Source organism: Neomonachus schauinslandi, chromosome 5 (assembly GCF_002201575.2).
Source record: "Neomonachus schauinslandi chromosome 5, ASM220157v2, whole genome shotgun sequence".
NCBI classification, from domain to species: domain Eukaryota; kingdom Metazoa; phylum Chordata; class Mammalia; order Carnivora; family Phocidae; genus Neomonachus; species Neomonachus schauinslandi.
Window position 1 is genome coordinate 98,336,235 of NC_058407.1, and position 27,947 is coordinate 98,364,181.

General features: G+C 40.6%; 1 protein-coding gene across 3 annotated transcripts in view; it reads right to left on the bottom strand.

Annotated features, from left to right (window-relative positions):
- Positions 1 to 267: 267 nt before the first annotated feature.
- The window catches only part of DYRK4 (dual specificity tyrosine phosphorylation regulated kinase 4), a 56,784-nt gene continuing 29,104 nt past the window's right edge, over positions 268 to 27,947 (bottom strand). For 2 of the 3 annotated variants that reach the window (XM_021690678.2, XM_044914955.1), the window contains 10 exons: positions 26,093 to 26,256; positions 22,832 to 22,968; positions 22,373 to 22,513; positions 20,375 to 20,513; positions 17,071 to 17,152; positions 14,358 to 14,530; positions 7,867 to 7,927; positions 4,187 to 4,316; positions 1,193 to 1,389; positions 268 to 497 (listed from right to left, as the gene is read on the bottom strand). In XM_021690678.2, the coding sequence (XP_021546353.2) occupies positions 268 to 497; positions 1,193 to 1,389; positions 4,187 to 4,316; positions 7,867 to 7,927; positions 14,358 to 14,530; positions 17,071 to 17,152; positions 20,375 to 20,513; positions 22,373 to 22,513; positions 22,832 to 22,968; positions 26,093 to 26,256 (1,454 nt within the window). Of the gene's footprint in view, positions 513 to 1,192; positions 1,390 to 4,186; positions 4,317 to 7,866; positions 7,928 to 14,357; positions 14,531 to 17,070; positions 17,153 to 20,374; positions 20,514 to 22,372; positions 22,514 to 22,831; positions 22,969 to 26,092; positions 26,257 to 27,947 lie in introns of all 3 variants that reach the window. The other variant, XM_021690679.2, reaches the window with a different exon arrangement.

Here is a 27,947-nt window from a genome sequence, read left to right on the forward strand (position 1 = left end):
AGAAAATAAAAATATTTAGAGTTCTATTAGTGATGCTATGACATTGAATACTTGCCCCTCCGCCCCCATATACACATATCATTTGTGCAAGGACATTCTCTCTCATCCCTCATAATAGGAATCATGCTAACCGGTCATGTGAATAAAGTTTTTTTTAAACAAACCTTTATGCATTAAAAAACAACAATCTGAAATATTGTACAATATAAGTGCTGTCTCTAATACAAATCATTGGTGGAAAGGAACAGGACACACCTTCAGCAAAGGTCATATAATAGGTGGTAAAATATTCATGTTCTTGGGTGAGGAGTTTTTACTTTGTTTTTCTGGGGAGGTCTCGGACCCCTCTGGTCCAACAGCTGCCTCTGGCTTTCCGGAAGCTTCTATTAGTTGAGGCAGCCGGACAACTTCAGCTGGATGCTGCAGAGAGCCCTGCTGATCACCCGAATTCTGAACCTGCTTAGTGGTGCCACCTTTTATTTTGTCTATGGTCTCTTCTTTGGTGATCACCTCTGCCGAAGGAGAGAGAAGACAGAAGGAACAGTGTTCAAATGTGAATTATATTCTGTCTATTAGCCTGTAAATTACTTTGGGAAAATCCTGGTTGTAATGATATAAAAACACATTCTATGTGCTTTATAAATGAATAATGCCAGGCATTATTCTAAGCACTTTACATTTACTAATTTCTTTGATCCTTTCTGCAACCATAGAGAATAGGCATTATTCTCATTCTCATAAATGAAAAAAACTGAGACACAGAGAGGCTAACTAAATTGCCCAAGGGCCCACACGTGGTAAATGGTAGAGCCAGAATTTAATCCCAAGCAACCTGACCCCAGTGACCATGAACAAAACCATGAGGCTATATTGCATATAAAAGATATCTGCATAATGGCATAATCTGATAAAAATTCAAAAGGTAATTATAGGTCAGGCAGAGGAGGACATGGTGAAAGAAAAGGAGGAGAAAGGGAATGGAAGACAGGAGAAAAGTGGAAATTCCTAATATAAAAGGGCAAGAAAGAAGCAAACCCAGCTAGAAGCAAGTCTCCTGAAAGAGGCTAAATCTCCAAAGTGAGAAATGACAGGCTAGTAGTGATGTAGTGAGAATAACTATCCAAGGTTGAGTTCAGAGAAATTGACATGAATCTTCCAGAGATACCTGAGCCCCGGACTACAGGAAGAGGACTGGCTATTTGAGGGGCTGTACCTTTTATGTCCAAGTGATGATGCCCTCGAACCTTGGCCTTCGGAGCCTCAGAGGGGAGACAGAGACTGGCTTTCCTCAGGGTCTGGGGCCTGGACCGTGGTTTGAGATTCCGTGGCTCATGAATCCAAGCATGCTTGAGGGCCTGGTCAGGCGTCATACGAAGAGAAGGTTCCCATCTATATACCAACAAAGCCCAGCATGGATTATTGTTTTGCTTCCCTTTCTAACGTTGAAAACATTTAAAAAGACACTAATAAAGAACCTAAATGAGATATAATAAAAATAGTTCATTCTTAAAGAACCCATTTAAACCATGTTATAACTCAAAGATATCATTATAGAACAGAGATTACAACATAAAAAAGTACCTGGAAACAACTATGAAAATAATCTTTTTAGGAAATTTGCATGACAAACCAGGGAATATATTACAGCCCAAGTCTTCCAGAGTTCCTAGAATTTCCCTCCCAAGAAATATTATGGAAAATCTTAACCATGGGGACTTAGAGGTCAATAAACTAAGATCAAAACAAAGAGATGCTTAATTTCAAGTTCCAAACTACAAAATCTGGGCCTTCAAATATATCACACACAAAATTACAGAGTGTTAGAATATTAATATTATAAGGAGATTTGGGTATAATCCAGCCAAACATCTAATGCAGTAACAAAAGGCATCTGACAGAACCTTCAACATGGAATCATCCTGCCATTCTTGAGTTATTTTTAGTGACAAGGTACTTAGTCACAGAATTAGCTATTCCAATCTTGATAAAACCAGTTCTTTAAAAGTTCTTCATTTTTATTGAGCCAAAATCCACTAGGACTTTTACACTAGTAACTTAGACCCAGCTTCTAATTTTACCCATTAACATTACAGTAGTCCCCTCCTTACCCATAGGGTAATACATTCCACCCCCAGTGGATGCTTGAATCCACAGATAGTACAAAACTCCACATATACTGTGTTTTTTCCTCTACATACATACCTATGATAAAACTTAATCTATAAATTAGGCACAGTAAGAGATTCACAATGAGAACTAATAATAGAATAGAACAATTATAACAATATACTATAATAAAAATTATGTGAATGTGGTCTCTCCCTCTCAAAGTATCTTCTAGTGCTATACTCACCCTTCTTAAGACGTGAGATGATAAAATGCCTACGTGATGAGATGAAGTGAGGTGAATGACAGATACAGTGTGATGTAGTGCTAGGCTAGTACTGACCTGACAAGACATCAGGAGGATCATCTGCTTCTGGACTGCAGTAGACAGTGGGTAACTGAAGCCACAGAAAGCAAAACCATGGGGGGGGGCCTACTGTATACAGAATGAGACAACTAATCTTTTACGTCACAATCCTCCAACTATCCAAAAACATTTACATTACTACTAAGTGTTGGTCATATAATAAGTTGTCACCTTCCTAGATGGGAAATTTCAGCTGTTGTCTTACGATGTTCATCATGCTGGGAATAGCTTCTAACTGCAGGTAGATGGCATTAATATTCTAGATTTATAAGGTCATAAACAACCCAAGCTCCCAGTTCTTTTTCTTTTTTTTTTCCCCCAGTTCTTTTTCAAATGAGCTGCTGCTGAGCTATAACTCCCCTCTCCTTACTTTCTAAAGTTGGCCTATAAAGCTTGACATAGGACTTTACATTTGCCCCTATTAAATTTGACTCAAAATTTTTAATCTGTCATTCCAAAAATTTGTTAATTAGCAAAAAAAAAAAAAAAAGGAATGATAAGATAATAGGCCCCATTAGCTTGATCACCTCCTGCAAGTTATGAGCAACCAGCCTTTTGCCCTAAAAAAGAAAAAAATTTCTTTCTTGGTTCTGAGCTGTGTTCTGGATGGTTGGGGTTTCTGGACAACTCACCTCAGTCTCAGTAGTGAGTTTCTGTCATTTGCTAATGCATATTCATTCTGTGGCCTCAGCAAAAGGCTGGGGCAGGGGGATGGAGATAATGGTGAAATATAGGATCCTTCTCTAGCTCCATTCTTCAAATGAGTAGCATGACCCTCTAGATGGGAAAACTTTCAGCAGTATTTGATGGCCTATCCTCTGAGCTAGTACCTCAATTCCCAGAGTGCACAAATACAAGAGGAGTATTTTGCTAAAACTATTCCATCCCACTGGAAGAATGAGAGAACATAAACATATGGTTTCAAAAATACTCAACAATTATAGGACTGATAAAGCTAAAGACACCTTAGGAATACTTCATTATATAGAAAAGGAAACTGAGGCCCAGAGAGAGACAATAACTGACCAAATATCATGTGGCTAATCTGTTTGCCATTTACTGCAGACACACTTGCAAAACCTCTTTTAAAAGAATGACAAGAGCTAACATTTTTGAAACACTAGGCATTGTTCTAAATGCTTTATGTACTGTTCCTTTTTTTTACTATGACTTGACCGAAGTACAGAACCTAATTTCTAAGAATCAAAATTAGCATATAGATTCCAAAAAGCTGTACATAATAAATGGTTTATAAATCATCCCTTCTCTAATCCTTTAATTTAGGCTGTAAACCCTAGGGGAATGGAGAGGGACCCAGAAACCATATACTGGGTGCGTATGCAAACAGTTACAACATACAAGAGGTTGACCTCAGTTCCTGAAGCAGAAGCTATTTAGAACTGGCCTACAACCTTGCTGCCAGGCAGTTTGAGGCCAAGAAGGCAAGCCCTACCCACACACTAATCCAGGGCAAGTCACTGAACCTCAGCTTCCACATCTCAAAACGGAGCAAATCATCTGCCCTCCTAGTCACACAAGAATGGAAGAGAACAGTCTAATGAGGAAAAGCATTCTACAGACTCTCAAGCTCTATGGTCAGTATTTATTATTATTTTTATAACTATGTCCCAGCCCCAGACTTTCACCAGCAAACGTGGGAAAATACAGTGTTTAAGAGGAAACCCAGAGGCAGAGACACCCCTGCAAACTCACACCAAACACCTTCTGAGAAAGTCCAGGAAGCTGGTGTCGTAGGTTTTCAGCACCATCGTGAGATCCTTAGAATCCGGGTATCTTTTTTTCCCCCTGTTGTTGGTCATATTTTTAGGAAAACCTTTGGAATCTTTGGAGATACAACATTCTGTGTTTAGTTCCAGGTGTTAATATATATTGGTCACATCATAGCTGTTCATTCAACCATGCTGCTTCTTGGAGTGGTCTTTGCAGCTCTAGCTTTGTCCTACACCACCCCCCTCCCACACACACAAACATGCCCTCCATCTCATTCAGATGGAAAGAATCACATGTATATTATCCAATGAATATGCAATTAACCTTTACAAACACTTTTCCCCCCCTATTCAGTATGTTCTGAGCCTCCTTTCCACCTCCTCCTCCCAAAATCAAATGGCTTAACCTTAACTAGGATAAAATAATAATGAGAATGAATAATAATAATAATAATAAATCTGAAGTGACAAAAACATTCAGCTCTGAACAAAAAAAGATGTTGTCTATTCTTGGATTATCTATGCCCTTGCTCCTTTCCCACTAACCCAATAAAATAATTTGGAACATCCCTGAAGTATAACAAGAAGGTCATTGTAGGAGAATCATCTGCTTTCAGAACTCATTTACAAGCCACAGAAGCAAATTAATCTCATTGCTTTTTTATAGTCACATCAAAATTTTGTCCATAAATTGGAATGATTAAACTTGCTTTGTTGCTTAAGACACAGTCATTCTGACTGATTAAAACTCTCACCAAATGTATTTATCATGCCTGGAAAGAAGCCCTGAAGACAGCTCCAGAGGTTTCTCTAGAATATTCTGTGCAATGCTTTGAAGGGGAGGCCACTCATTTGGACATCATGTTCAGAAAAGATGACCACTTATGCTCACACTTTGTAAATCTGCATATGGATGGATGTGAATATACACACACAATTTACACATTAAACAATTCTCACAAAAACTCAGTAGGAGTCACATGATGGACATTCTGGAAGGTGCATAATGAAGCCCTTCTATTACTTTTATAATCAATGCAATATGTGGGGCCTCAAAAAGAACATCTGCTCACACTGAATTCCTAGAAGAGACCCTGAATGTGTATATGTGTGTATATAAACACATGGGTATGTGTGTTTACAGACATAAAAATGAGTTGGGAGTATTGCAGAGGGTATAGGTACTGTGAACTCATACAAACCCCATTTCCTTTTTGACTATGGCACCAGTGCTCCCATTTGACCCTATGTTGCTCTTTTTACAAATGACTGAATAATCAGGGTCACAGGCTTATAAATAACAGCTTCTAAAGTCATCATTATGTAATTGTTTTTCTTGTACAAGTTTTTCTCACCTCTCTTGCTTCTCAATATTTAATTAATCTCTCCATCTCCTTCTTGTGACCTGGAGCACCTAAGCATCTTAGTGCCTTTGAAGCAACATCACTTTGCTGCTAATGAGGGGTATAAACTACAAGTGGCTGGGGGTTGAGGAGCTGTTGGCAGCCCAAATCTGGGGAAGGGAGAGCCAGTAATTGAGGTGAACATAGTGTTTCTCAAACTTATCATAAATATCACAAAGATCTGTTGTCAAAAACATACAGACTCCTGCATCCCACCTCAAATCTGCTATATCATAGGTTACACAGGAAGATAATGGGAATTAACATTTTTGTCAAGTTTCCAACTGATTCTTATAATCAGATAAAGTTTGGGAAATGCTGAAGAAGATGCAGATCCCAATAAAGTCCTTTCTTATGCAGGAAGTGAAGATGTGGATGTTGCTACCAAAAACACATCATTATTCTAAAGCCTCATGCTGGTGGTAAAAACCAGTACTCTATGAACCAGACCCTCTTACCAAAATGCCCTATATTCCTTTCTTTTTAGTGCCCCCCACAACGTAAAATCTTAAATTCAGTGTTATGGGCTTAAGATGTGACTCTTCCCACAATGTCTTTGTCTGTCAAGAGGGAACACCAATTTCCCTACTTTTCTTTCCCTAAATCCTTTGAAATCCAGAAGGCTAAATTAAAAGTGGTGGATGGTAAAAGCATACCTGGGGTTAAAAGACCAGTTCCATTGACCTATGTATGTTATAAAAACTAGTCAGCTAAAATCTTCCTGCCTGCCATCAGACTGCTCTAGAAGAAGGGTTAGTGCATGGGCACTGTTCTAAGGCAGCCAGGACACTTACCGTGCCCACAAGGAAGGTCTTCAAAGCTCCAGCCATGACTACAAGATGATGTCTCAAAGATTTAACCTTGGAATGGCATGGGACTAACCAATCAGAAAGGATGATAGCTTTGGTACTGAAACAGGGTCATGGAGGACCCTCAGCTTGCCAGGCCTTAAACTTTTAGTTTCTGGATATTGGCAAGTCCAACAGGTCCTGGGAAAGGGGCCAGGGAACCTGTAGCTGTGGCAGGGGCTTTTTACCAAATGGTGCAGGAGTAGATTACGTTTTAACCCTCACATGACTGAACTAATGTATACTGACTGACCACCAACATGACTAAAACCGTCTTGTCCAGGAATCCCCCCATCAGGGTATTTTTAACTCTTTTACTTATGGGGCAAGCTGTGGAAAGAAAGTAAGGGATTTGCCCCTATTTTGAAGGCACTCTTGTGTGGAAATAAGAGGTGAGAGGGCTAGGAATGATGGATATTCCATAGCCAATAGAAGCCTATGAACTATCCCGATGGGAATGAGTAGTCAGAAATGTCATTCCAGATGGTGCAGAGCCCCTATCTGTGGAGTCCCCTTTCCCTCATGTCTGGCTTCACTCCACTTGGCCAAATTTCTGGTCACTATGGATTTTTCTACATAAGAATCCCTTAAGTTCTTGTGGTTCTTTAAAAGGATTTTAGATATGGGAACGACTTCATCTATTTGGTGCATAGTGCCCTGGAAGCCCTGCCTCAGTTGGACCTTGTTAATCCACCTGTCCATCTTGCACAGCACCAATCAGACAGAAAGGCAGAGGATCAGAAAATCCAGAGCCTGGAAACTGTGATGGAGGTTGGGCAGCATGGGGCCATGGATGAAGCTTAATTCCAGCAATTAGGTAGCCGTCCTATACATAACTGGCAAGCCACAACATATCCACAGCCAAACTGTTCTAACAGCTTTATTTACCCATTTTATAGCAAAGTTGCTATGATTCTGGCATAGTAAAGATTTGGAGGATTAAGAGAATTTCAGCAGGAAAGAATGATGCTCCATTAATGATATAATGTAGCAAAGAAATTTCCCACCATTCTTAGAAGCTTCTGTTCTATGATTTCTCTGCACAGTACATAGTATGAAGGGGCAAGTTGCTTGCAGGAGAAAGGAGAATTTACAGGAAAGGGCATAGTTATAAGCTTTCAAGTTTCAAGATCTGCTGATAGATCTTCTGAGCAGAAACCTTGTCATTTTTATGCCAAGACCTCCTTCCCAATGTGACTCCCCCATCCCATCTCCATCATGCTTTCTGGTACCACTTCTCAGCAGCTTTTTACTTTTCTAGCAGAAGCTCCTAATCACAGCTTGCCCTTTGGGATGGGCCCAGGCAAGAGCATTGAATGAGGTTTAGGTATGGGAGGTATGGGAGGTATCTCCAAGGTCTATGAGACTTCATCATCACAATGGGAAAAAGAGCATTAGAGCTGGGGACTTACCAAAGAATGTCCATCTCCTGGAGGCCGTCTGAATGAAGTGGGTTGGTGGCAGGCCCAGCACCTTCAACAAGTACAATGCAGTGGGTTCACTCTTGTGGAGTCACACATTAGAGCTGGATGGGACTTTGGCTAAATTTTGCTTCTACAGATAAGGACCAGGGGATATTAAGTGATAACCTCAAGCCAGTGATAAAAAGGCCAAAAGCATGGGTCTTCTGACTCCTAATTTAGGGCACTTTCAGTATTCTGAGTATCAATATCAGCCATGTTATTTTTTTTTTAAAGATTTTATTTATTTATTTGACAGAGAGAGACAGTGAGAGAGGGAACACAAGCAGGGGGAGTGGGAGAGGGAGAAGCAGGCTTCCCGCTGAGCAGGGAGCCCAATGCGGGGCTCGATCCCAGGACCCTGGGATCATGACCTGAGCCGAAGGCAGGCACTTAACGACTGAGCCACCCAGGCGCCCCTCAGCCATGTTATTTTAAATAAGCATTAAGACCAACTGGAGGTAGCCCACTTTTAGTGGCAGCCAGATCTCATTGTCAGAATAAATAAACCAGTGTATATGCTGACCACCCTTGAATTAAGGAATGACATATCCCAGCTCTGGGAGGTGGAAATCACCAGATGAGCATCAGTCCACTATATGACAAAAGAAAAGAAAAGAAAAGAAAAGAGTAGCACCTACTTATTCACCTTTACCCACTGCAGCCTATAGGGATGTACAGAGACAGAGAAATTACAGGTGTCCTCAGCCCTAGGTTACCTATCCCTGCAGCTGGGTTCCCAGCCACATCCATGCACAACACTATCCTCCTCCTCCTCCTCCACCTCTTCAGCCTCAGTGACACTGAAGCTGAATCGGTTCTGGGCCGGGGGGGACCTCAACCCAGATCCCATGCTCCCCAATTCTTCTTGGTATTGGAAACAGGATTGGTTCAGGAATGCTTCATTAAATCATTCATCATCAACCTTAGAAGCCAAGTACTCTGATCATCTCATTTTACAGAGATCCAGAAGGGAGAACTAACTTGCCCAAGAGAAAGGGCTGGGACTAAACTCCATGTTTACTGATTTCCAGGCCAGTGTTCATTCCATCATAGTTATCATTTATAGCTATTATTACATAAATTATTTTATTTTATTTTTTTTAAAAGATTTTATTTATTTATTTGAGAGAGAGAGAATGAGAGACAGAGAGCACAAGAGGGAAGAGAGTCAGAGGGAGAAGCAGACCCCCCGCTGAGCAGGGAGCCCGATGTGGGACTCGATCCCGGGACTCCAGGATCACGACCTGAGCCGAAGGCAGTCGCTTAACCAACTGAGCCACCCAGGCGCCCTACATAAATTATTTTAATACTTATTAGTTTCAACCATGAAATGAAACTATGTTTAATAATTCTCAAGGGTATGTGTGTGTCCCTTTGACCATCCATAACTTCGAGTCGATCTAGAAAATAGAAATTTGGGATGGATAGATAGATAGATAGATATTAGATAGATAATTAGAAAGACTAAGATATATATATATACACACATATATACACATATACACACACACACACACACACACACACACACACATATATATATATAGAGAGAGAATATCTTTGTCCACAGTCAAAATATTTTTGTTCACTGGTATAATCCTAAAATGCGAAATTTCTAATTTTTTAGGGTTATTTTCTCCTGTTTTGTCTAATTTAGCTCCATAATACGATGCCTTTAAGAATAATACATAATGGGGCGCCTGGGTGGCTCAGTTGGTTAAGCGACTGCCTTTGGCTCAGGTCACGATCCTGGAGTCCCTGGGTCGAGTCCCGCGTCGGGCTCCCTGCTCGGCAGGGAGCCTGCTTCTGCCTCTGACCCTCCCCCCTCTCATGTGCTCTCTCTCTCTCATTCTCTCTGTCTCAAATAAATAAATAAATAAAATCTTTAAAAAAAAAGAATAATACATAATAAACAATCATACAATGAGCCTTGGTAAAGCTTTTTTATTGGAAAATATTCTTTCCAAAAAGTCAGGATAGTGAATGACTAATGACTGAACAATACATAGATTTGTATAGGTGTCATCTCTGGTTTTTAGATATTTCTGAGTACATTTGAAAGACTGGTATAACAATTTCATTTTAAAATGTCACAAAAACAGACATATAGACCAATGGAACAGAATAGAGAGTCCATAGAGTTGGACCCTCAACTCTATGGTCAAATAACCTTCGACAAAGCAGGAAAAAATATGCAATGGAAAAAAAGACAGTCTCTTCAATAAATGCTGCTGGGAAAATTGGACAGCTATATACAGAAGAATGAAACTTGACCATTCTCTAACACCATACACAAAGATAAACTCAAAATGGATGAAAGATCTCAATGTGAGACAGGAATCCATCAAAATCCTAGAGAAGAACATAGGCAGTAACCTCTTCGACATCAGCCACAGCAACTTCTTTCAAGATACATCTCCAAAGGCAAGTGAAACAAAAGCAAAAATGAACTTTTGGAACTTCATCAAGATAAAAAGCTTCTGCAGAGCAAAGGAAACAGTCAACAAAACAAAGAGGCAACCCACAGAATGGGAGAAGATATTTGCAAATGACACTACAGACAAAGGGCTGATAGCCAAGATCTATAAAGAACTTCTCAAACTCAACACCCAAAAAAACAAATAATCAAGTCAAAAAATGGGCAGAAGGCATGAAGAGATACTTCTCCAAAGAAGACATACAAATGGCCAACAGACACATGAAAAAATGATCATCATCATTAGCCATCAGGGAAATTCAAATCAAAACCACACTGAGAGACCACCTTACACCAGTTAGAATGGCAAAAATTGACAAGGCAAGAAACAACAAATGTTGGAGAGGTTGTGGAGAAAGCGGAACCCTCTTACACTGTTGGTGGGAATGCAAGTTGGTACAGCCACTTTGGAAAACAGTGTGAAGGTGCCTCAAAAAATTAAAAATAGAGCTACCCTGTGACCCAGCAATTGCACTACAGGGTATTTACCCCAAAGACACAGATGTAGTGAAAAGAAGGGCCATATGCACCCCAATGTTCATAGCAGCAATGTCTGCAATAGCCAAACTGTGGAAAGAGCAGAGATGCCCTTCAACAGATGAATGGATAAAGAAGATGTGGTCCATATATACAATGGACTATTACTCAGCCATCAGAAAGGATGAATACCCAACTTTTACATCAACATGGATGGGACTGGAGGAGATTATGCTAAGTGAAATAAGTCTAGCAGAGAAAGTCAATTATCATATGGTTTCACTTATTTGTGGAACATAAGGAACAGCATGGAGGACATTAGGAGAAGGAAGGGAAAAATGAAGGGGGGGAGATCGGAGGGGGAGATGAACCATGAGAGACTATGGACTCCGAGAAACAAACTGAGGGTTTTAGAGGGGAGGGGGCGGGGGGGATGGGTTAGCCCAGTGATGGTATTAAGGAGGGCATGTACTGCATGGAGCACTGGGTGTTATATGAAAACAATGAATTGTGGAACACTACATCAAAAACTAATGATGTAATGTATGCTGATTAATATAACATAATAAAAAAACCCAAAAAACTAATGATGTACTGTATGGTGACTAACATAACATAATAAAATTAAATTAAATAAAAAAATAAAAAAATAAAAATAAAATGTCACTATTCTAACAGAAAGAGAAATTAAGAAAATAATTGCACCAATATAATATCTAAGAATAAACTTAACCAAAGAAGTAAAAGAGCTGTACTCTGGAAACTCTAAAACACTGATGAAAGACATTGAAGATGACATAAACAAATGGAAAAATATTCCATGTTCATGGATTGGGAGAACAAATATTGTTAAAATGTCCATACTACCCAAAGCAATCTATAGATTTAATGAAATCCTTACCAAAATACAAACAGCATTTTTCACAGAATTAGAACAAATAATCCTAAATTTTGTATGTAACCACAAAAGACCCCAAATAGCCAAAGCAATCTTGAAAAAGAAGAACAAAACTGGAGGTATCACAATCCCAGATTTTAAGATATACTATAAAGGTGTAGTAATCAAAACAGTATAGTGCTAGTACAAAAATAGACACATAGATCAAAGGAACCAAATAGAAAGCCCAGAAATAAATCCATGACTATATGGTCAATTAGTCTTTGATAAAAGAGGCAAGAATATGCAATGGAAAAAAGACAGGATTATACCAGTGAACAAAGACATTTGACTATGAATAAAGATCTAATCTCTCTCTCTCTCTGTCTCTCTCTCTATAGATGATAGATAGATGATGATAGATAGATGATAGATAGATAGATAGATGATAGATAGATAGATGATAGATGATAGATAGATAAATATATATATGTTAGTCTAATTATCTGATCTCTATCTATCTATCTATATCATCCACCTACCTACCTACCTACCTACCTACACATCCATCCATCCCAAATTTCTATTTTCTAGATCGACTCCAACAGTGTTGGGAAAACTGGACAACAACATGTAAAAGAATGAAAATGGACCACTTTCTAACACCATACACAAAATAAACTCAAAGGGGATTAAACCTAATGTGAGACCTGAAACCATAAGAATCCTAGAAGAGAGCATAGGCAGTTATTTCTCTGACATCAGCCATAGCAACATTTTTCTAGATATGTGTCCTAAAGCAAGGGAAGTAAAAGCAAAAATAAACTGCTGAGACTACATCAAAATAAAATACTTTTTGCACAGCAAAGGAAACAATCAACAAAACTGAAAGACAACCTACCAAATGGGAAAAGGTATTTGTAAATGACATATCTAATAAAGTGTTAATATCCAAAATATATGAAGAATTTATACAACTCAACATCTAAAAAATAAATAATCCAATTAAGAATGGGCAGAGGACACAATTAGACATTTTTCCAAAGAAGACATCCAGATGGCCAACAGATACATGAAAAGATATTCAACATCACTCATCATCAGGGAGATGCAAATCAAATCCACAATGAGATATCACCTCACACCTGTCAGAATGGCTAAAGTAAAAAACACAAGAAACAACAAGTGCTGGCAAGGATGTAGAGAAAAAGGAACTCTTATGCACTGTTGGAGGGAATGCAAACTGGTGCAGCCACTGTAGAAAACAGTATGGAGATTCCTCAAAAGATTAAAAATATAATTACCATATGATCCCATAATTCCACTACTGGACATTTACCCAAAGAATACAAAAGCACTAATTTCAAAAGATAAATGCACCCCTATGTTTATTGCAGCATTATTTACAATAGCCAAATTATTATGGAAGCAACACAAGTGTCCATCAATAGATGAATGGATAAAGATGTGGTACACACACACACACACATATACATATATATATATAGAGAGAGAGATGTATATATATAAGAAGTTGTGGTGTGTATATATATATATGATGTGTGTGTATATATATATAAAGATGTGGTATATATGTATATATAGATGTGGTATATATATAATGGAATATTACTCATCTATAAAAAAAAATGAAATCTTGCTACTTGCAACAACATGGATGGATCTACAGAATATAATGCTAAGTGAAATAAGTTAGATAAACACAAACACCATACAGCTTCATTTATATTTGGAATTTAAAAAACAAAACAAATCAACAAAGATAAATGAGACAAACAAAAAAACAGACTCTTAACTATAGAGAACAAACAGATGGTTACCAGAAAGGAGGTGGGTGGAGGATGGGTGAACTAGGTGAATGGAATTAAGAGTACACTTATCAGGGTGCCTGGGTGGCTCAGTCAGTTAAGTGTCCAACTCTTGATTTCAGCTCAGGTTGTAATCTCAGGGTCATCAGATTGAACCCCACGTTGGGCTCTCTGCTGGGCATGGAACCTGCTTAAGATTCTTTCTTTCTCTCTCCCTCTGCCCCTCCCCATCCCACCCACCCTCGACTCATGCTCGAGAGTGCTCTCTCTCTCAAAAAAAGGTTGAGTACACTTGTCATGTTGAGCACATAATGTATAGAATTATTGAATCACTACATTGTACACCTGAAACTAATATAACATTGTATGTTAATTATACTGGAATTAAAATTTTTTAAAATGATTAAAAAATAAAAAGAAAAATGTCACTTTCATAATATGTTGGAAATTTCATCCTCTGCAATTTAATATATATATTTATATATAATATTTATATATTTATATATAAATATGTTATATATAATATTTATATATAATATATTTATATATAATAATTTATATATTTATATATATTTATATATCTATATATAATATTTATATATTTAATATAAAAATGTTAGATACCAACTCAAAAGTGTACAGAGGGGCACATAATTCCAAAAATACTTTTAGGGAACATCCAACAACAACAAAAAAGTATGCAGGCCCCTGCCCGACAGCGACTGATGTAGCCCAGTGTTTGTGTGCAAGCTATGGATCCCGCAGCGGCCCTCCCCCTCACCTCCATGATGCAGGCCAGCTGCTCTGCTTCATTCTCCCCAGGGAAGAGAGGGTAGCCTGTGTACAGCTCAGCCATGATGCAGCCCAGGCTCCACATATCAATGGCCATGTTGTAGGGATGGCCCAGAATCACCTCTGGGGATCTATAGAACCGGCTTTGGATGTAGGTATATACTGTGGGGAAAGAAAGAGAACCATCAGGTAAAATCCTCCTCTCCAAAACACAGTTCCTCAGGACACCTTCTCAAGGGAAGGTCGAGGATAATTAAGACTCCCCCACCACTTTTCACTCACCAGGCTTTTCAGGGAGATGGAAACACAAGTGCTGACCAGCACTTCTTTTTTTTTTTTTTAATTTTATTTATTTATTTGAGAGAGAGAATGAGATAGAGAGAGAGAGCATGAGAGGGGGGAGTCAGAGGGAGAAGCAGACTCCCTGCTGAGGAGGGAGCCTGATGCGGGACTCAATCCCGGGACTCCAGGATCATGAACTGAGCCGAAGGCAGTCGCTTAACCAACTGAGCCACCCAGGCGCCCTGACCAGCACTTCTGAGTCAGGTTACGTATATAATCTCATCAAATCTTCACAGCAACCTGATTATCATGTGGTGTTACTATCTTCACTTTATTGGTCAAGAACTCTAAAGTAGGCATTGTTCTAGGGAAAGATATTTAAGTTAGCCAAACTTTATAAAAAAGGAAACAGACTAATATAAAGCTAAATTTTCAAACTATCACGTTAATTTGGGGTAGATGCCTTCTGAAAGTATTGTGATTTGGCAAGGGAAGAGGCATATTAAAATGGAAAAAGAAACATGTAAAATGCACACTCTTCTAACGTGTATTCAATGTATTATGTGCATTGTGTTGTATAATGTAAAGAAGGAAGAGCCCACAAAATCTCAGCAGATAAAGCTGTACAGAAGACAGTACTATGGGGAGCCTAGATTTTACAGAGGTGGGAGAAACAGGACACTACAGTTACTTCCACATGCTGACATTCTTTACCCAGATACTGGCAGGGCAAGGATTCTGTAGTCACTTGTCTGTTGTTTGAATTGTTTACAGTAAAAACATAACTAAAACAAAATAAAGATATAATAAAAATGACTTTTATACCCTGCCTACATCCAAAATGCTTTCGATGCACTTTGCAAAGTACATATATACACAGTGTAACTTTAAAAAACGGATTTAATGGACACTTCTATAATCCTTAACATGTTGGGACGCCTGGATGGCTCAGTCAGTTAAGCATCTGCCTTCGGCTCAGGTCATGATCTCAGGGTTCTGGGACCCGGTCCTGCATTGGGCTCCTTGCTCAGCAGGGAGCCTGCTTCTCCCTCTGCCTGCCCCCTCTCTCTCTCTGACAAATAAATAAAATATTTTTTTAAAAAATCCTTAACATGTGCCAGGCACTATTCCAAGTGCTTCATACAGAGCAACTCTCAGTCCTTACGACAATCCTGTGAAGCAGGTGCTATGATTGTCCCATTTTAAAATGAGAAAACTGAGGCATACAAAGATTAAATAAATTATCAAGGTCACTCAGCTATGTGGCAGAGCTGGGATTTGAACTCAGGCCGTTCAAGTCTGGTATCCATACTCTATACTGCCTCATGGTTAAAATAAAGATAAAGGGAAGTCAGAAGCTATATAAAGGGGGAAGTGACTATCTGAAGGCCAGGATAGGATCATTACAAATTCTGCTGGCAGCCAAGGCAAGAAAGAGGCTGCACAGCTTTCATGGCTGAGAAGAGTAAGCAAATGAGTACTTTGTGGGAGGCAGACTGTTTTCTAGCTGGAATTTCTTATGGGTTCCGTACATAAAAGATAACATGTGTCTTCAAAAGTAGTGCTGCAGAATATTTAGAAACAACCATCTAGTAGTCTTTTCTTTAGCCTCAGGAGGCTTCCTCTGACACTCCCTGCCACCATGAAGGCTGGTCCCAAACCCCTCTTTGCTGTTGCCTTGATACAGTCTGTACGTATTTATAATCACTGCACCTGTCCTGTTACCTTTGTATCTTTGTTTCTTCCATTGAACTGTAAGCAATCAGAGCACAGGATGTGTTCGGCTTTTTTTGTTCCTATACCCAGAACGGTGACAAACACATACAAGATACTCAATTAAGTGTTTGTTAAATGGTACATGTTCTTGCCATCAAACTTGATAAAAGTCAAAGAAGAGGCACTTAAATCAAGTTCAGTGACAGTTGTACAAATGTACTCCAAGGCTGCTTTCTGGATTCTAGCCTGGAAAAAAATATAAAGTCTAGAGAGCTTAGGGCAGTGATTCCCAAACCTCAGAATGGCTGTGTGTTCTACAGTACAGACTGCTGGGATCTCCCCCAGAAATTTAGATTCGGTACATCTGGGGTGAGGCCCTGGGAGTTGTAAGTTTTCAGAGGCCTCTAGTAATTCAGATGCATGCCTAGTTAGTTTTGGGAGCCAAGGCTCTGGGGTAATTCCAGATACAGAACTTAAGAGCTGTAAAGGACCTTTGTGGTATTTGAGTCCAATCTTCTCATTTTATAGATGAGGAGACTTAGGCTCAGAGAAGTGAAGCATCTTGTTCAAAATCACACCAGCAATTGCTGTGGCTCAGTCCGGACTAGAACTCAGGTGACCTCACATCGGAAGTGGTGTTTCATTCAGTAAGGGAAAGAAATCGCAATAGGAAAATTCAGACAAAGGGACCAGAACGTGCCTACCTTTCTGGTGTTCATAACAGCTTGATCCAAAGTCAATGACTTTAACAGAGACTTGGCCCTTTTGGTATAACACTATATTCTCCTAGAGAGAAGGAGAAAGACAGACGTCAGTTTTAATAATGTTGCTCTACACACTCTATTTACCAGAATGCCTGCCATCCTCCAGGACCCAGTTCAAAATGTGACCAGTTCCAAGTTGGCCTCCTCCCACATCTCCAAACACCATGTTCTCCGCCCTCCTCTGACTTCCCATTCGATTTGTGGTCTGTACCTCTTGTTTGGACCCAGCATTTGCTGCTTTGCAGTATTTCTTTTGCATATATTTTGTCTCCTTTCCCATATAGAATGTGTAACTCCTGAACCCTATGGGTTTATTTTTATCTCCTTGGCACCAGACTCTATCTCTTGCTTGCCTAAGGTCTTAAAAATATCACTGACTGAATTTAATGTTTCCATTAAGTGCTCCCCCAACATACTGATATGTCAGTAATGGACCAAAAAAAGGCAATAATTTAATTTGAGTTGTGATTCTTTCACTGACTTTGGGGAAAACGTGAAACCAGTGTCGCCGGAGAGTTGTGGTTAAGCAAGCAGAGCTCCTGGGCTCTCAGAGCATGAGGGTGTACTACCTAGGCCTGGAGTTTAAAGCCCCAGTCATGTTTTCACAGCTCTCAGTATCAAATGAATTGACTATTATGAATATCAGATGAATTAGTTCCTTACTGAGTCCTTAACTTTCTAGATATGACACAGCAGGCCTGGTCTGAAGCCTCCAGCATCACAAATTAAGAAAGTACAAATTTAGTCCATATACCTTTCCTAAAGAATATCTATATTAATTGGAAGAGTTCATTCAGCAAAAGTCATTAAAAAGCAGACATTTCTAGTGTGTCTCCAGACCCGTGGAAAGGTTCCTTAACTAAATGGTGTAGGCCTTCCCATCATATTGACAGAAAAACTCTATAGTGGGGATGGATGCATCAGACCATCAGAGCTCACTGAAACTATCCTAACTCCTTGATTATTTTTTTTTATTTTAAATTCAATTAATTAACATATAGTGTATTATTAGTTTCCAGGGTAGAGTTCAGTGATTCATCAGTTGTATATAACACCCAGTGATCATTATATCAAGTGCCCTTCTTATTGTCCATCACCCAGTTATTGCATCCCCCCACCCACCTCCCCTCCAGCAACCCTCAGTTTGTTTCCTATGATTAAGAGTGTCTTATGATTTTCTCCATCTCTAATTTTGTCTTGTTTTATTTTTCCCTCCCTTCCCCTATGCTCATCTGTTTTGTCTCTTAAATTCCACATATGAGTGAAATCGTATGATAATTGTCTTTCTCTGATTGACTTATTTCGCTTAGCCTAATACCCTCTAGTTACATCCACGTCATTGCAAATGGCAAGACTTCATTTTTTTTGATGGTTGATATATATACCACATCTTCTTTATCCATTCATCTGTCAATGGACATCTGGGCTCTTTCCATGTTTGACTATTGCGGACATTGCCACTATAAACATTGGGGTGCAGGTGCCCCTTCAGATCACTACATTTGTATCTTTGAATAACTCCCTGATTCTTGATCTACACTCACCAAGCACTCTCCTGGTTGCATGCACACTTTTCTAGGGGCATATATACTCCAGTTTACTATTTCTCAAAGAAATCCATTATGTCATGTGACTTTCCTTGCTTAGAGTCAGTCCCCTAAGCCCCAAAACCATGGATGTAGTGACTCTTTGAAGCTGCAAAGCTGAGGATTAGGAACTTGAATGTGGAGAATAAATCAATGTATCACCATTCTTGTGAGACTCTACCAGTAAACCCTGAGAGAACATCTCTATCTTGTCAATATTGGATTGCAAAAATATCCCAAATTTGCCCAATGAGTTACGGTTTTTTAAAAATTTTGTTTTGGTATGGAGGTTCCTCAGAAAGTTAAAAATAGAACCACCCTACAATCCACTAATCACAATACTGGGTATTTACCCCCAAAATACAAAAACACTAATTCAAAGGGATGCATGCACCCCTATGTTTATAGCAGCATTATTTACAATAACCAAATTATGGAAGCAGCCCAAGAGTCCATCAGCTGATGAATGGATAAAGAAGAGGTGTACAATAGAATACTACTCAGCCAAAAAAAAAAAAAGAACGAAATCTTGCCATTTGCAACAACATGGATGGATCTAGAGAGTATAATGCTAAGGGAAATAAGTCAGTCAGATGAAGACAAATACCATATGATTTCACTCACATGTGGAATTTAAGAAACAAAACAAATGAGCAAGAAAAGAGAGAGAGAGAAACCAAGAAACAGACTCTTAACCATAGAGAACAAACTAGTGGTTATCAGATGGGAAGTGGGTGGGGGGATAAGGGAAATAGGTGATGGGGATTAAAGAGCACACTTATCATGATGAGCACCAGGTATGGTATGGAAATGTTGAGTCACTATATTGTACACCTGAAACTGATATAACACTGTGTTAACTATACTGGAATTAAAATAAAAAACAATAAAAAAAATCAACTGTTCCAGGGAAGGTGAGGAGAAGGGAATGAGGAAAAGTTAAGGGATATTTGCATATCTGTGAGAATCATCTTGTTTTTGGAACCAGCTCCTGATTGAATATCTTCACACCCTTATACCTTTCCCCTAGCTACTTCTCTGTACTCCTCAAGCTTGCAATCATTAACTCTTCTAACAAGCATTTATTTGTTGCCTACCATTACTATTGCCAGGTACCATGACAGATCCTGGGAATAAAATGGTGAGAAGACAATGGTCCCTGACCTTGGGGGAGCTTGCAGTCAGTGGACGATAAAGAAACCATCCCTACATAGCAACCAGGGCAATAATAGAGCTAGGTATAGAATACCAGCAGGACATGTGGGAAGGGCACATTCAGTTGGAGCAGAGGATTTGCTGTACCCTAGAACCAACTCAGAGTACAGTGCATAAACTCAGGATTTAGTACAGCAGTTCTCCATCTCTCTGCATAACATATGTCTCTGCACACCCCCAAGCCTTCTGTAGGAAAGCCCTCAGACCTTCCTGCTCCTGTCAGTCTTGATGATAAACTACATCTCTCTGCATTGCCCCGATATCTGTCCCTTAGTCTTCACCGAATCTCTCATGGTTTACACAACATATAAACATAACTGCTTGGCTTCTACCCTGGAGCCTTGGTTATGATGGCTTCCCAGTTACCACTGGGAAACAGAATGGGGCAAACAATTTCTGAGGGTGGGAATCAGCTCCCCTGGCAGGACAGAGCTTGTACTCACAGGCTTGAGATCACAGTGAATGATTTTCTCTACATAAAGCATTTGCAAACACTTCAAAACAGAGAGGGTGAAGCGCTGAACTACTGACAGACTGAAGCCTTGAAAGCTATTATTCTTCATCAACTCATATAAGTTGATTCTGGAAAAGAGAGGGAGAAAGTGATGTGTATCAGTGCAGAAGGTATAATGCTGAGTTTGAACCTGCAAACAATCCCATATCACCTGGTTTCCCTCTGGTAGTAGGCAAACCTCAGACGAGGAGGCAGGGCTTTCAAGTCCTATAAACTCAACCTTCCCCTTGATTCATGGTGGATCTGGTGTGAAGCTCCACTGTGCTGGGCTTTCAGATGTCCTCTTGTTTCTTATGTGGCAAGGTCATTAACCACTTTGTTACTTATGTGGGTGTTAAAACGTTGGGCCAAACTTCTGAAATATTCATAGTTTCTCAGGCCCTTGGAAGAGATCCAGGAAGTCCACCACCCAACCAAGTGGCCACCCCTGCCCCAAACTAATAAGGCTATCTAAAGACATATAAGTGTTCCTGATAGGTAAGGCAACAAGAGAGTGGATAGATAGGGGCTGAGGCAAAATGGAGAAGCCCTACCCTATCTAAAGTGAGCCTGGATGCTTGGTCCCATCCAACTGTAGCCTTGCAGAAATGAGGGTTTACTCTTGCTAGATTATACCAAATTTTCTAAACAGGCAGAAGCCTGCACTACTGTATAAAAGCCTGCTATATTATGTGAAATCTGCTGACTTACAAATGTTGGAAACAAATGCAAAGCATTTTAACAAGAAAAATATATCTGTGAGCTGCCAGTTTGTGACTCTGCAAACCATAAGATGGGGAGAGGAGGGAAAGAAGGGGCACAATCCAGAAACAACCTTCCTGGTTTCTCCCAATCTTCCATTTCCAAGCCTTCTCTAACTCTGGAAGTATTTAGGAAGCTATTCGTTCTTGGGGAGTACAGGGGAGATGTGAAGCTCTAGCCTCATTCTGACTGGCTGTGTGACCCTGGGCAACTCCTAACCTCTCTGGTCTTTGGATTCACCCTCCACACACCTGTCCCCCCTCTCTTTTCAGAGCTCTTTTAAGTACAATGACATCTAACTGTGCAAATACTGTGAGTAATGGTCTAGAAAGGCAGCCTGGCTTGTTCATTTTGACAGAAGGAAGATAATTCGCCTCTGTATACTGGGAAGTGGACCACATTCTGTAGTCATCAGAGATGCTGAGAAGAGTATCAACCTTCCTTCTGATTCCAATTTAGCTGGTTCCTAGAATTTCACTAACAGCAATGGTGTCATGGGAGCACCAAGCTACCAGCTCAGTGAATCCCATAATACTGAGCCTCTGAGCGTCTACCCTAATTATTCCCCTTTGCTAAACGCTTTCTGGGTTTCTGGTTTTGTTCAAATTATGGAAGATGGTCTTCTCAAAGAGAAAAGTAATCAAATTAGCATGTCCTTCCAATTATCACACCCTTCCAGCTCCAATATTCAGCTAGGTGATGCCAATCTATTTCAGTCAGGTTCTGCTTCCTGACCAAAAATACCTGCTCCTATCCTTATTTGCTCAAAATCAAAGTCCTTTCCCCACTGGGAACAGCTAGCTTCCTGTTCCCTTGGGTTCCAACCTCAGCACCACAGGATTATAAAGCCAGTGAGTGGGGACATGGTGGCAAAGGATAGTCCTTTTCAATATATTTCAGTATCAATCTTGAGGGCAGAGGGCTTGAATTGGTTATGTCACCCAGTTTGGCACCCAGAACTTAGGCAGCACATCCTGAGTATGCTGGCAGGTGACAGGCATGACTGAGGCATGGGGTGAGATGGGCAGCTTTGGGCCCAGCTCCTTTGACTCCTTGGCCATCATGTCCACTCTAGTCATTAAAAGCTCACATCTAGAAAAATCTAGTGTTCTGACCTCAAAGTTTCTCTTCTGTCACCTTAAGCAATTTTTCAAAAGAAAATGAACTAAAAGAAAAAGCAGCTGACCCCAGGAGTTCAAAGGTGATGCAGAGATGATTGCGAAAATAGAAAAAGTCCTTCATGTGTACCACATTGTGGGTGTTGTCTTTGTCCTTCCTTCTGAGAGCTTCCAGGATCTTCAGCTCCACCAGGGCCTGGTGGTGAAATCTGAAGTGGTGGGGGAGTGGCAGGGAGGATAGGAAATGGGGACAGAATTCACAGTGTCATGTCATGCTACAGCAGTTAGCCCCTTTCTCCAGCCCCTCTCCATCACCCCAACAAGACTGTCCAGGGAGAGGGAGCAGAAAGCACTAAAAGCTTCATATTCTTGCTTCCTTGTGCCCCATTGTGAAATCAGATAGAGAAAGAGGAAAAGGATGAGGAAGATCAAAGGAAAACGCAGAGTTAGGAAGGGTTGGCATTATGAAGGGGCCAGAATCACACAGACCACCTCTCCCATGGCCTAGGCCATCTACCAAACCACACCTCTTCTTATTCCTGATGATTTTCAAGGCCACCAACTCATTGTTTTTGTGATCCAAGCACTTGGCCACCTGTCCAAAGGACCCTTTCCCGATCATCTCCAAAACCTCATAGCGGTAGGCAATGTGGTCATGCAGGACCTGCAGAAGCCAGACCAGGGTAAGGAACAGAGTCATAGGCTCTGGGGCTTCCCTGATAGTGGGGCCCCTGTGTCAGCCCATGGTTTACGCCTGGGGGAACTTTCTGAACTGCACCAGGTATTTGTATAATTCCCATCCTCCTCTCATTGCTTAGGTTGTTGCTCGGATCCCAGGCTACCAAGGTGGTGCCAGGAAGGTCCCACAGGCTCTATCCATGTCAGGCAGTGCAAAGAACATTGGATGGTCTTTAGAAAACTTGGGTTCTAGGGACACCTGAGTGGCTCAGTCTGGTTAAGCGTCTGCCTTAGGCTTAGGTCATGATCAGGGTCCTGGGATCGAGTCCCGCATCAGGCTCCCTGCTCAGCGGGGAGTCTGCTTCTCCCTCTCCCTGCCGCTCCCCCTGCTTGTGCACACACACACACCCACTCTCTCTCTCTCTGTCTCTCTCTCTCTCTGACAAATAACTAAATAAAATCTTTAAAAATTAAAAATTAAAAAAAAGAAAACTTGGGTTCTAGTCCCAGCCCTGCTATTACCTCTAGTTTTCTGCTTATGTGGGAACCTGCAAAGTAAGAGGACTGAACAAAGTGGCTCTCAGGTCCCTTCCAGTTTGGATATTTCATAATTCTGGAATGCAGCTGAGCAGTAGCCTCAGTTTGGGGGAAGTTCTATTTCAGACCCCTGGTGTGTCTGTTCTGCCTCTTCCTGGTCAGATCTAGTTCTCCTCTTGACTTATCCAGATTTAATTCTAACTTGACAGTAAGCAGTACAGAACTCAAACCTTTCTCAACTAAGAAGAGAAGCATTTTCCAAGAGCCAGAATCACCCATTGCCTCCATGGGCTGGAAACTAGAGAACAGGTATTTATTCAAAGCAACGGGAAATTTTTAATTAAAAAGACTTTATCTGCGTATCTTCAGACAAGTCACTTACTAACTCTGAGCTGAGTGCCCTCATCTGTAACTGAAGATCCTGGATAAGAACCTCTAATGCCTTCCAGTTCTGAGAATCTCTGATTCCCACTTTTGCACTCAGGAATTTGGGAGAGATGAAAGACATATGTTTGTATACAAGTCCTCAGGAAGTGTTTGTGATTCTGTGGTGGTAGTTCTTTCATATAGCAGGAATCAGGATCATGAATATGAACAGGTACAACTTTCCTAATTGTGGAAGTGGATTGCCCTACTTGTATAGGTTTGTTATGACAATGTATAGGGAAAGGGCAAGGGACAAGTTCTGCACATGTTGGCATAAAGGTATTTTGTACAGGTCACCAGTTTGGTTGTATCATAATTATCTATCTACATGTCAACTTTGACATTGATCGTCATTACTTGAGGCTAAGAACCAGGTTGTACTCATTTTTATATTTCCTTTTATATTTCCAGAGTCTAGCACATGCTCAAGCATATGAGAGGTTCTCAAATAGGTATTTAATTAATGATCGCTGACAGAATAGAAATGAGAATGCAATTGTGCTGCTTGTTTGGGAATTTGGCACGCACTGGAATGCAATGAAGATGGAGATTCTGAGTATAGTGAGCATGCATCATCTACCTGCCTGCCTCCACCAGTAGCATAGCTCCCTAATATTTGAGACTGAGGAACTGAGCTCCAGTGAATTAACTTAAAGGTAGTGCTGACATCCCTGGGGAATTTCCCAGAGACTCTACACCCAGGCAGGGTTTGGGGTGGAGGAGCTAAGGATGTCTGGATGAATTGGAAGTAAGGTTTGTATTGGAGATACTTAACCAAGGATCCATTAACAGCCCACCCCTCTTTGAAACTTTATGTATGTTCAGGGTGCCTTTTCTGGAATAAGTACTTACAGCATATATCAGACTCCCAAAGGGATCCTTGGCCTAAAAATGTTGAGAACCAGGGCACTAGATTGAGGATTTGTGCCAGAAACTCTAAATCCTTCCTTCTCAGAGTGTGACCCAAGGACCAGCAGCATGGGCATTGCCTGGAAACTTTTGAAAAAGGCAAAAATCTCAGGGGCTCCGTCCCACACCTGCTGGATAAAAATCCACATTTTTAACAAGATCTCCAGGGGATTAGTGTGTATAGTAAAGCTTGAGAAACACAGCTCTAAATACTCTTAAGAAATAATGTCTCTTTGGGGCACCTGGGTGGCTCAGTCAGTTAAGCATCTGCCTTTGGCTCAGGTCATGATCTCAGGGTCCTAGGATCGAGCCCCACGTCGGGCTCTCTGCTCAGCAGGGAGTCTGCTTCTCCCTATCCCTCTGCCTGCCTTTCTGCTTACTTGTGCTCTCTATCTCTCTGTCATATAAATAAATAAAATATTTTTTTAAAAAAAGAAATATGTCTCTTCTTTGAAGCCATCAAAGACCAATCTTTAAATGTAACCAAGTTGTGAAGAAATGTCCAGAGGAGGAATTTCCCAGTAGCCTACTAACCTGGTAGACTAAGCATCACATATCTGGACATTTTCAGAAGTGGAAATTCCTTTCTGAAGCAAAAGAGACACTTTTCACTGCCCGGATTTTGCCTTCAGGCTGGTAAGAGGCACTGTCCTAGCGAACCCCAGATTACAATCAGAAGAGGAGAACGAGAGATCCATCTTTGCTAGGATCCATCTTTGGGAAATTGAAAGGAGTCAAGGACTAGGTGCCAGAGACTACAATGACAAGAACTTTTCTTGGCTGTGGAGAAATGGCATTTAAAATGAAATAGAAAAAGGTCCATGTATGGGCTTGTATGGAGGAGACAAAAAAGAGGATGTTGGGAAGACTGCATCTTATTCCATGAAGTATGGCTTTTCCAATGGGTGCAGAGCTATGCAGAAAAAAGAGCCTGTGGAAATTTGCCCAGGACACAAACCTGTTACTCCAAATACTCTTGGAGAAAAATCAGTACTCTGTTAGCAGAGTAGTTTGTATATTAATTGCAGTTTTCCCATTTTTAAACATGGCATTTCTTTGGTTTAGCAACTACTAGAATCCTTCAGGATGCCTAGTCTGAGATGTATTGGCACCAAATGCTATTAAAACACACACACACACACACACACACATACACACTTTTTTTTTTCCCCTTTCCAGACTACTTCTTGTCCTTCAGCCCCAGGCCCCTGGAGTTACCATGACCTATTCCCCATCACCTTCATATAGGAGCCGTGTTCATCATCAAAACTTGTTTTGCTGAACTTCTCAGGAGTCATGTGGAGCTTCTCTGCTTCAAGCCCCAGGAACCACAGCTCTGTGTAGCCCAGAATTTCACTTTGCTCATATGAAGATAGCTGGTTCTTAAAAAACTTTAGGGCCTCTGTGTGAAAGACATTATAGTTGTCAGTTGAGGCAACATGGGGATTTACCCAGGGTCCTGATGATGACACCCCTTCTAGCTCATGAGACAGTCACTCCTTTCCTCAACTAGGTGCCTTACTAGGGACCATGTGCTTGAATCTCACAGGGTAGAAATGTAAAGGATAAATTTTTTTTTATTCTTATGTTAATCCCCATACATTACATCATTAGTTTTTGATGTAGTGTTCCATGATTCATTGTTTGTGCATAACACCCAGTGCTCCATGCAGAATGTGCCCTCCTCAATACCCACCACCAGGCTAAACCATCCTCCCACCCCCCTCCCCTCTAGAACCCTCAGTTTGTTTTTCAGAGTCCATCGTCTCTCATGGTTCGGCTACCCCTCCGATTTCCCCTGCTTCATTCTTCCCCTCCCGCTACCTTCTTCTTCTTTTTTTATCTTAACATATATTGCATTATTTGTTTCAGAGGTACAGATCTGAGATTCAACAGTCTTGCACAATTCACAGAGCTTACCAGAGCACATACCCTCCCCAGTGTCTATCACCCAGTCACCCCATCCCTCCCACCCCACCCCCCACTCCAGCAACCCTCAGTTTGTTTCCTGCAATTAAGAATTCCTCATATCAGTGAGGTCATATGATACATGTCTTTCTCTTTTTGACTTATTTCGCTCAACATAATACCCTCCAGTTCCATCCACGTCGTTGCAAATGGCAAGATCTCATTCCTTTTGATGGCTGCATAATATTCCATTGTGTAAATACACCACATCTTCTTTATCCATTCATCTGTCGATGGACATCTTGGCTCTTTCCACAGTTTGGCTATTGTGGACATTGCTGCTATAAACATCAGGGTGCACGTACCCCTTCGGATCCCTACTTTTGTATCTTTGGGGTAAATACCCGGTAGTGCAATTGCTGGATCATATGGTAGCTCTATTTTCAACTTTTTGAGGAACCTCCATACTGTTTTCCAGAGTGGCTGCACCAGCTTGCCTTCCCACCAACAGTGTAGGAGGGTTCCCCTTTCTCTGCATCCCCGCCAACATCTGTCATTTCCTGACTTGTTAATTTTAGCCATTCTGACTGGTGTGAGGTGGTATCTCATTGAGGTTTTGATTTGGATTTCCCTGATGCTGAGCGATGTTGAGCACTTTTTCATGTGTCTGTTGGCCATTTGGATGTCTTCTTTGGAAAAATGTCTGTTCATGTCTTCTGCCCATTTCTTGATTGGATTCTTTGTTCTTTGGGTGTTGAGTTTGATGAGTTCTTCATAGATTTTGGATACGAGCCCTTTATCTGATATGTCATTTGCAAATATCTTCTCCCATTCTGTCGGCTGTCTTTTGGTTTTGTTGACTGTTTCTTTTGCTGTGCAAAAGCTTTTTATCTTGATGAAGTCCCAATAGTTCATTTTTGCCCTTGCTTCCCTTGCCTTTGGCGAAGTTTCTAGGAAGAAGTTGCTTCGGCTGAGGTCGAAGAGGTTGCTGCCTGTGTTCTCCTTTAGGATTTTGATGGACTCCTGTCTCACATTGAGGTCTTTCAACCATTCGGAGTCTATTTGTGTGTGTGGTGTAAGGAAATGGTCCAGTTTCATTCTTCTGCATGTGGCTATCCAATTTTCCCAACACCGTTTGTTGAAGAGACTGTCTTTTTTCCATTGGACATTCTTTCCTGCTTTGTC